Consider the following 10,640-nt stretch of genomic DNA (forward strand, 5'->3'; position numbering starts at 1 on the left):
CCTGTCCTGTCCCACCTCCACCTACCTCCTGGGCCCTCTCCTCTGTCCTCCCACTGGCATCCAGCCCCCTCCGTGCCTTTTCCAGCAGCACATAACTGAACTCCAGAAATCAGGGGTCCGTTAATGCTGAAACGGTCAGTCTTCCCGTCAGAGCATTTAAAGGGAACATGCTGCCTCACACGTGCTTGCTGTCTTTCCTTCCCCCAGGGGCACGGTGCTGGGCAATGTACTGAAATGCAGAAGGAAGACAAAAAATGCAGGAAGAGATCATTCCTTTGGGAGCCCTCCCAGCAGAGGAGGCGAAGCATGATGAACACGGCGTGAGACTGCAGGAGCAAAATTGGAGCAACACACAAAGGGTCAGAGCCAGCCTGGGCTGGAGCAAAACTTCGGCGGGTGTTTGTGGCAGGAGAAACACCCAATAATCCATTTGGAGGTGGATGAGGAGATAAAACCGTTGGGTGCAGTATCTGAGGATTCAGGACACCGTGTGGGATAATGATGCTTTGTGCAAGGGGCTGCTTGTCTCTGAGTGTTTCTGAACATCTTAAAGGTAGAAATCAGCCAGCAAAGCCCAAGAATCCTCTGGGGATGTGCTGCTCCTGCCTTGCTCCAGCCCAGCAGCAGCAAGAGGCAGGAGGGTCCCGTTCCCGTGTTGCTGATGTTGCTGGAAAAGCAGTGATGTTTGCTCGTTGCTGTGTGCCATCCCTCCTGCTGCCTGGGCTTGCAGGGGACGAGGCTGGCTGAGCCTTGGCCAGCCCACCCCAGTGCACCGCAGGGGCTGGAGAGGGCTGGCAGGAGGGAGGGAGGCACGAGAGGTATGGGGGAACTGGTGAGGATGGGGAAACTGGGTGCCCAGTCTCAGTTGCTCGAATCCCTCTTGGGTATGAACGTCCGTAGATTCCCATTCAAACCAGAAGCAGACTGATGCACGCGATGTGGACCTTTCCTTGCTCTCCTCTGCGCTGGAGGAGGAGCCAGAGCAGCCGTTGCCAGTTTGTACGAATGGCCCACAGTCAGCAAATCCAATGGTTTGCATGCCAAGGGCTTCACTGCTTTCCCTAGATGTTCTTCTAAATTCACCTTCATCCTCCTTCCTTAGCAATGAAGTCGATAAACGTTAGCAAATATAATTTACATATAAATTGGGCAGCTACTCCTAAAACCATAAATGATAAAACCATGTTTCACCAACACACAGTGTCCTTGCATTTCTACCTCTCCAGCCTGTGACCGAAGGGAATATTGCATTTTAGCCCATAAAGCAGATCACAAAGCCAAACCAGCACGAGCGCATCTCTCAAGCAGAGGAACGACACCACCGGCACATTTTAAGTACACCCAAACACCAAGTACCACAGAGACTCACCAGATTCAGGCTTGACCAGGAAACCCTACTTCCATGTGTCTGTGCACACGTGTTGGGAAGACCAGGAGCTTCCTGGAGGCAAATGGATAAATGACTGCTCTGGACAGCGAATCCAAGGGCTGAGAAGCGCACAAAGTGCACAAAGGCAGTACAAGCCCGTATCTTGCTCATGGCTCAAACCCCCCCAGGGAATTAGGATTCACGTAGTTTTGCAGAGCAGTAATTCCCTGGCGTGGACACTGGTGTGCAGTGGGATTGCAGCCACACCAAGTATCACCCCAGCAGCTACAGAATCACAGAATCAGTCTGGTTGGGGTGCGAAGGGACCTCTGGAGGTCATCTGGTCCAACCCCCTGCTCATGCAGGGCCACCTAGAGCCACAGGCTCTTGACCATGTCAAGATGAGTCTTGAATATCTCCGAGGATGGAGACTCCACAACGTCTCTGGACAACCTGTGCCAGGGCTCAGTCTCCTGATGTTCAGAGGGACCCTCCTGTGTTTCAGTTTGTGCCCAAGGCCTCTGGTCCTGGCACTGGGCACCACTGGAAAGAGCCTGGCTCCATCCTCTTGGCACCCTCCCATCGGGTATTAACAGACATTGATAAGATCCCCCCTGAGCTTTCTCTTCTCCAGGCTGAGCAGTCCCAGCTCTCAGCCTTTCCTCATAGCAGAGAGGCTCCAGTCCCTTCAGCATCTTCATGGTCCTTCTCTGGGCTCTCCCCAGTATGTCCATGTCTCTCTTGTACAGGGGAGCCCAGCACTGGACACAACCCTCCTTTGACCTGCTGGCAACGCTCCTCCTAATGCAGCCCAGGACACCATTCACCTTTGCTGCACGGACAGAAGGATGCTACTCATTTTCTTGTCTAGAAGACTCATAGAAAGATGCGTGGGGCCAAACAGGATCCTTGCAATGACCTCCCCAAGCCCCATCCTTTCTAATAACAAGAGCTGGAGGATTTGGTTCATGGTGAGACACTGCCCATCTGCCTCTCCTTCGCCCTGTCCTGGGGTTGTGCAGGGCTCAGCTCACCCCTATTGCAAAGAACAAGCTTCACATGGGAAAAGCATCTTCCAGGGCATGGTGCCTCCCCTGCTCCCACCAGCCTGGTGCAGAGGGACCGAGGAGAAGGCTCTCAGCAGCAGGAGCAGGGAGGAGGATCCCTCTTGATCCCTCCTTGCCTGGTCGGGTGAAAGAGGGGCCATCTCATCTCAGACACAGCAACATCCCTGCTCTGAAAGGGCAGCTCACCAACCTAGGACATGGGAGAGGAGACACCTCAAAGCAGAGGCGTGCAGGGAAGACCCAGGGTTTCATAACCACTGGAAGACACTGAAAGATGCCGGGCTCCTGGTGGGATTTGCAGCTGTGCAGATTTCCAAGGAAGAAATGGTGAAGGAAGCCATTAAGCAGGGAAGCTGCAGTAGAGCGTGACTTGGGAGTGGCTTCCCAGCTGTTCCCCGGGCTCCCTGGGGTTCGGGCCATAAGGCTTTTCTTCTTCTCTGTACCAAAAAACCCTTTCCCCCACCGCCCCCCTCGACTATTTTCAGACTCTCCCAGCATGACAAATACACAGCAAATGTCATGTCGCTCTCCAGGACTGAAGGGATGCAGTCGAAAGCAGAAAAATCTATGCAAAACGCGGAGGGGAAAAACCAGATCTCTGTGCTCCTGAGTGCTGCACTGCTGGTGCAAACTATGAAAAATGGTGTTAAGGCACCAAGGAAACGATGAGTTCGTTCTCCAGATTCAGGGACTTCTGCCACGACGTGTCTCCGTGGAGAAGCGGCCTGACGGGGGCTCTGCCTGCAGGGACACCACCTCAACCTGCAGCGTTCCTTTTATTCTATCAAAAAGAGTTAATCAAAATGTGTATCGCTCTACTGCAGATGTTGTGACATTTCAGCCCAGATTTCCCTGGCTCTTAAATCTATAAACAGCACTGGAAACCTCACGGCTTTGTATTTCCCTGCTGCGATGCTGCAGCAAGATCCCTTGTGAGCTGACCAGAACTGGTCTGCTTTAATGAGAGAAGCAGCGTCCTGCCCAGTCACCCCGGTGACTGCCAAGATTTCCAGGTGCAGACCGTCCCTCATGGAGAAACGCAAGGGGCAAGATGGCTTCCCCCCTCTGGAGGAGGGGATGGGGGGCACCCTCAGCCAGTTTGCAGGGGACACCCAGTCGGGCGGGAGCGTTGATCTGCTGGGGGGCAGGAGGCTCTGCAGAGGGCCCTGGCCAGGCCGGGGCGATGGGCCCAGGCCCCGGGGTGAGGGTCAGCAAGGCTCAGGGCCGGGTCCTGCCCTGGGGGCACAGCAACCCCAGGCACCGCTGCAGGCGTGGGGAGGAGCGGCTGGGAGCTGCCCGGCGGGAAAGGGCCTGGGGGTGCTGGTCGACAGCCGCTGGACATGAGCCAGCAGGGTGCCCAGGTGGCCAAGAGGGCCAGTGGCACCCTGGCTTGTGTCAGGACCGGTGTGGCCAGCAGGAGCAGGGCAGGGATGGTGCCCCTGCGCTGGGCACTGGTGAGGCCGCCCCTCGAATGCTGTGCTCAGCGCTGGGCCCCGCACCCCAAGGCGGCCATGGAGGGGCTGGAGCGTGGCCAGAGCAGGGCAGCGAGGCTGGGGCAGGGGCTGGAGCACAAGGCTGGGGAGGAGCGGCTGGGGGAGCTGGGGGGGCTCAGCCTGGAGAAGAGGAGGCTGAGGGGAGCCCTCCTCGCTCTCTGCAACGGCCTGAAAGGAGGCTGGAGCCGGGGGGGTCGGTCTCTGCTCCCCAGGAACAAGCGCTGGGACGAGAGGGAACGGCCTCAAGCTGCGCCAGGGCAGGGTTGGGTTGGGTATGGGGAAAAACTTCTTCCCCCCAAGGGCTGTCAGGGCCTGGCCCAGGCTGCCCAGGGCAGGGGCTGAGTCCCCATCCCTGGGGGGATTTAAAAGCCGGGGAGATGTGGGGCTTGGGGCCATGGTTTAGTGGTGGCCTTGGCAGTGCTGGGTTAACGGTTGGACTCGATGATCTTAAGGGTCTTTTCCAACCTAAGCGATTCTGTGATTGATGATTCTATGTCTCTTTTTTTCCTTGTTGGCTATGGAGGAGATCAGCTGGAGAGCTTGGCCCTGAGGGATGGGAAGGGGGGACGCCAGCTGGGGGGGATGGGGTGTTGCTCGCAGCACTCAGGGGTTTCTTTGGGGGCTTTTGAGTGACCCCAGTGGTCATTGTGCTTTTGCTGGGGGGAAGGAGGTGCGTGGGGGTACCCTTGGGTGCCTTCTCCGTGGAGCACTGCGGGGGGTGAGGCTTTCACTTCACGCCGTGTAAAAACAAACAAAACCAAACAAAAACCAATGAAAGCAAATGTATTTTGAAGCTCTTGTGTTCGATGGTGAGCGTAAAGGAACCATGGAAAAAGGAGATCTGCTTTTACATGAACTTTATGTAGAAGAATTCTGATTGCAAAATGGATTACAGAAACTCGTATATCATTTTAAGCTATTATTATAATGGCACTTGAAACAGTCTGGCCTTTGCTTTGCATCCATGTGTACATAATTTGCACAACGTAGAAGCTCATGACCCGCTTGGGAAGGGCATCTCAGGCATGAAGAAGCAGCAGCAAGTCAAGGGGGAGAGGGCTCTCACGATGGAGGGGGGGACCAGCAGATGAAAGTGGGCACTGATCAACTCCTTGGGGTGCGTATATTTTCATACGGCTGCAAAACCTGACATCTTTTGATTTGATTTTCTGATTTTCTTTCAGTTTGAAATGAGAAAGAAAAATCAAATCATGGTTTTCCTGCAAGATTTCTGTTGAGCCAGGAGCGTGGTCTGAGCTGCTGGGATGTGGAGGGGCTGGAGAAGGGGGGCTGACATCCCCGAAGGCGAGGTGGAGAGCACTGGAGTAATTTAAGGACAGTAATGAGTATTAGGTGAGAAAATTTGCTGTTTGGATGGAGAATAAAGTATTATGCAGTGTTGTTCTGGCTGACATACAAATGGGGTATGGGAAGGATTTGGGGGTTCATGTTCACAACCAGACTGCAGCTCGTGGCTCAGAAATACCCAGCTGCAGCTGGAAACCTGGTGCTCAGAGTCTGCAGATGATTCTGCTACATGTAATTCTTATTTATTTTTGGTTTCATATAAAACTGAGATGCAGTTTTGGAGCAGAAAATGCATTATGTGAATGCAATGTCTTGTAAAAAGCAGCTGCCTGACCCTCTAGATATTAGTATAATGCTGTTGCTGCAGATAACAAATAATATTAGCTGGAAATGGTTTCTAGCTGTTAGGCAAAATTATTATATTGTCAAATGTGATGAATGAGGGAAGTGGAGAAGGCTTTAGCATCCTATCTGGGTAGTTGTTTTCTGTAATGTTATCTGAATGCTGGTTGCAAGCCTCTCTACCCTGCCTGCTCTAACCTTGCCCTTGGGTGCAGGTGTTAAGAGCCAGCTGAGGTCTTTGCTTCCCTCTTGAGCAGCCAACAGCATCAGGCTTTACCCAGGTGAAAAAAAAGTCCAGTTTCTCAAAGTTGATGAACAGCTCACATTGCACAAGGGGAAAACTCTATTTAAAAACTATGTAAAATCTTTTGGGTGGGTTTCCTTCTTTTATAGAGTCATGCTGGCAATCAGGTCCAGCACTAGGGCTCTTCCTTTTGTTTGCTCCGCTCCTTCTCAGGAGGTCCTAGAAAGGTCCCCTCCTCCTCGAGGTGAAGTCCCAGCAATGCTGCAACGTGCAAGGAGAGACAGAAGTCCAAGTAATGGCTTTATATTAATTAGTTCCAGAGGTAAGGGTGCATGTGCTGGAATGATGCCTCCTGGGGGCAGCTCCTGGAGACAGCTCCTGGGAAGGACACAGAGGGGACACCTGCGGCTTGGGGAAGGTTTATTCCCTTCTAATGAAACAAGCTGCTAAGAAATGACAGGTGATGTTCATTTTTTGTTCATTTTTGGGGCTTTTTCACCCCAGTTTGCCCATGGGTGTTGGAAGGAGGGGAGCGGTGCTGCTGGTGAGTCTCAGCATCTCACCCCTGTGGCTGCGGTGGCTGATTTCCCCCTGCGGTTCGTGGTTACGAGCCATCACCCAAGACCACCATGGGATTTCTATGGCAGCTGGAAACATCCTACCTGCTGGCGCTGCGGGAAACCCAAATGCATCTTTTCTCCACGACTTAATTTCTCTTTTTCCTGATGACTAGCCGAGGGGAGAGCACAGCACTCCCAGTTCCTCATAGACCATGCTCCCTCTTCCTCCGGATTGCAGTGCATTTTTAATCCCTTTTCAGCATCCCGTCCCAGGGCTTTGGGAGGAGTTTCCAAGCCGTGGATGAAAAAGGCATGCAAACCCTGGTGGGCTGGGGGTACCCCTCTGGGCTAAGCACCTCCACGATGCTGGGCTCTGCACAGCTCCCTGCTCGATGTGCTGGCTGCTTCCCATTCTCAGGGCACTTGGAAAAATCCATGCAATCAAAATAGTAGCTAACATTTGTATGTTTAGGGCTTTTTTTCTCAGGAACGCTTGTCTCTGCAAAATGACTTGTTGAGAGGAGTAAACCAGTCCTATATATATCAGTGGGGGAATGCTGGCAGTACTGGGTAGCGATAATCTCTGTCTGATGACGGCACAGCCAATACAGCATTATTATATCGAGTTTTTATGATTATCCTTCAGGAAGAATGTTAAAACATAAAGGAAGTTGGGAGAAAAATCATGAGACTAGTTAAAAGTTTGGAAAATATGTATTGCAGTGAGAGCCTCTGGGCACTCATTTCCTAAGGAAGAGTTTGATCATCTCCTACATGAATTTACATGGGCAACAGGGATCTGGTGTCAGACAAAAAATGAAACAAGATCTTAATGGCGGGAAATGAGTAACATCAAAGTGGAAATAAGGCTTAGGTATTTAACTGTGCAAGTAATTAAAAAAAGAACATTTTACTAGTCATTATGAGTGGTTCCTTGTCGCTAAACACTTAGTTAGGAGGGGATTTCAACTGAAAACTCCACTCTAGTTGAACTAGAAGTGATGGAGCTTCGTGCTACAAGGAGACGTCAGCTTTCCCAGACCCAAAGGCCACCGTCTGCAAAAGTTGGGACCAAGGAAAAATTGATGCTCCATTGCACCCACTCTCTAACACAGTCTAATCCTGGAAGTCCCCAAAGCTCATCAGAGACCTCCTGCTCCCACGAAAGCTCTTCAGGCACCTGAACTTGGTGTACTTGTTAGTGTGTCTGCAAGATCCCCGGTGGAAACCTCTTTCTCAACACATATGCAGCTTTCCTCTCTTGTGAACAGGGGGTCAGTGCTGAGATTTCAGGGTGTGTCCCCATTCTGGTGGGGGAATCTCTGTGCTCCAGCCTTTCCACGTCGGTGGGATGCATGCAAACGAAGGCTAAAGACCCGCAGAGGAACCACAACGTCTGGAAGGTCGCTCACATCTGAGAGGAAGACCTACTGCTATTTTTTTCCAGGATTTACTTCATTACCGCAGCTATCACGTGCATATGTATGTGTATGCCCATGTACGTGTGCCCACGCGCTAACGAACACACGGGCATCTTTTGTTCCTTGAATGAATCCCACGGTGCCTCCTCATTTGGAACAAGAACCTGTGCCCGAGCGCGGTGGCCACTTTTAGGCAACCGAGATGATGCCATGCAAATGCCTTCAGTGACTTACTCACAAGCTTCCAGCTCCTGCTCACACGCTCGTGATAGAGAAGACGCTCTGCACGTTAGGGAGTCAGTGTAGTGGGAAACACTAAATGTTTAAGAAACATTTAAAAAAATAACGTATTCTACCAAAATTGACTGCTATATTTAAATGAACTCTTTCTTAACTCTCTTTCAATTAATCCCCAATCTACATGTACGTTTTTGGTGGTGGACAGTGCAGGAGAGTGGCCGTTGTCACCTCCTTGCCGGCCTGGCAGGGTCTCTACCTCTCCAGCCCTCCTTGGCTGGAGTTCCTCTGCTCAGAGGCAGCCAAGAGCATGAAAGGTTGGTCACGGGAGGGTAAAGATGTTTGTACGCTGGAAACGGAGACCCTTCTAATCTTACACGGGCTGTCAAAGCAAGGGGTTGAATCTGGGTTGAATCAGTGTCTCAAGTTAAAAATGTTAGTGGCAGAAGGAGTGAGGAGAGAGCCCAAGCCTTCCCCCAAATCTCTGTTGCCGACCCCAACACCTTTAATGAGCTTTGAAAGGCTCCGTTAAACAGTCGCCATAGGAAACACATATATTTCAGTAAGTTAATCACAGAGAAAAGCAGGCATGTCTCAAAGAGTCAGAGAAGCTCATTTGCACCCAACTCTCTGTGTGCTCTGGAGAAAAAAATGAATTAAATAAGCTCCAGATAAGCAGTCACACTTTCTGATGCTTGATAGCATCTCTGTCTAAAATTTAAGGTTCATGGTGTTTTATTGACTGTTGCTTGACATCGGCTTTCGTAGTGCAGGAACCTGTGGCTCAGGCTGTTGGATGTAAGAGGTGGTCGACGGCACCATATTGCACACGGGAACCGTTTCATCCAGCTGTACAAGCTGCATTTTTAATTTATCTTTAACTTTTCCCACCGTTCTGCAGTCCTGTAAAGTGATTTTGTATTTTCCTCACCCAGGAGTAACAGTCTAGGGTCACCTCTGTCATTTGTAGGGAAAATAACTCCTACCGCCCCTGAAACTCTTAAATGGAGGAATTAAAATAATGCATCCTCCACGGTGCAATGTGGAGGGGAAAGTGTAAAGAAATGTGGTACCGCTCTAGTTCAGCTTTATTTAGTGCCTTTTCACCGTTCTTTAGTGCGTTTTCAGCTTTCTTTAGTGCATCTGTGATTTAGTCACTGAAGGATAGAAACCAAACTAGAAAATTACAAATATTACAGCAAGTCTACTAAAAACTTTGCAGAAATAGGCTGAAATACATGAACATGGGATATACCGCAGTTCAGAGGAACCAAACGGAACTCCGAAGGCGACGATGTCTTAATTAACCAGAGGACTGAAACAAGAAATAGCATGAGGCTTCTGCCCTGCTGTAAATATTACCCAAATAAATTAAATTTTTTAGAAAAGGGAAAGATTTTCTGAAAAATAGACTTTTTAACTGCAGATTTTACTTCCTTGTTCCGTAAAGTGTAAATGATGGGGTTTAACAAGGGAGTTAAAATAGAGAAGACAACATTGCTCATGACATGGACATCAACGGGGATGTCCGCTTTGTAGGACATGTAAGCCACAGCGATGGAGGAGTAGTAAGTGCCTACCACAAGCAGATGGGAAGTACACGTTGAAAAAGCTTTCATGCGTCCTTCTTTGGAGTTGATCTTTAGTACGGAGAGGATGATGTGGACGTACGAGAGGGTGACGAGCAACAGAGGGATGACCGACACTGTCATAGCGATGCAGAACCCCAAGAAGGTCTGGAAATTGGCACGGAAGTCCGAGCACGCGGCTTGTACCACTGCCAGGTGGTCACAAAAGCAGTGGTGAACCGTGGTTGTGTCCCCGTAAGCTAGCTGAGAAGTCTGCATGATGACGGGCACGGGTATTAGCAGCGCAGTGATCCAGGCGCTCGCTGCCAGCTGGATGTTCACTCTTCTTGTCATCTTGGCCGGGTAATGGAGGGGGTTGCAGATGGCTTCGTAGCGGTCATAAGCCATGACCACCAGGAGAAGCGCCTCGGTTACCGTCAACCCGTGAAAACTGTACATCTGCAGAAAACAGCCCTGAAACGAGATGGTTTTAGCGTTGGCCAGGAACATTGCCAGCATTTTGGGGATGGTGGTGGTTGTGAATAGCACATCTAACACAGAGAGGTTAGTCAGGAAAAAGTACATGGGCTTGTGGAGCGTACGGTCGACCACAACCACGGTGATGATAACAGCATTACCAACCAGGATCAGCAGGTAGAATAGCAAGAACACAACGAAGAGGGCGGTCTGGAAATCCTGGAGAGCTGGAAACCCCACCAAGAAAAATACTTTAGTGGAAGCGTTGCTGCTGCAGCTTTCCATGGTGGGGCTGGTCAAAACACCTGCAAGGATGAAGAGGGAGTAAGGAAACAAGCTCACATGGAGGAAGACATTTCTCTAAGGAGCTTTGCAGAGGTTCTGCAAGGAAAACGCACGTTGGATGAAAACTTGCAGAGCCGAGCACATTGCAAGGCACAGCTCGGCCCCTCTTGTCTCTAACCCGCAATTAAGATGATTTGGATTCTCTGTCGATGATGTGGATTATGTCTACGGATGGCACGCTCTTCAGCTTTGGGCATGAAGGGCCAGGA

At 50.8% G+C, this 10,640-nt stretch overlaps 1 protein-coding gene across 1 annotated transcript; it reads right to left on the minus strand.

Annotated features, from left to right (window-relative positions):
- Positions 1-9,399: 9,399 nt before the first annotated feature.
- Positions 9,400-10,371, minus strand: OR2AT4 (olfactory receptor family 2 subfamily AT member 4; the record flags this gene model as incomplete). Its single annotated transcript, XM_082304959.1, has 1 exon — positions 9,400-10,371. One exon carries the CDS (start codon positions 10,369-10,371, stop codon positions 9,400-9,402), a length of 972 nt encoding a protein of 323 aa, XP_082161085.1.
- Between the last annotated feature and the right edge of the window lie 269 nt (positions 10,372-10,640).

The sequence above is a fragment of the Platalea leucorodia genome (assembly GCF_965183815.1).
Source record: "Platalea leucorodia genome assembly, chromosome: 2".
In the NCBI taxonomy this organism is placed as follows: Eukaryota; Metazoa; Chordata; class Aves; order Pelecaniformes; family Threskiornithidae; genus Platalea; species Platalea leucorodia.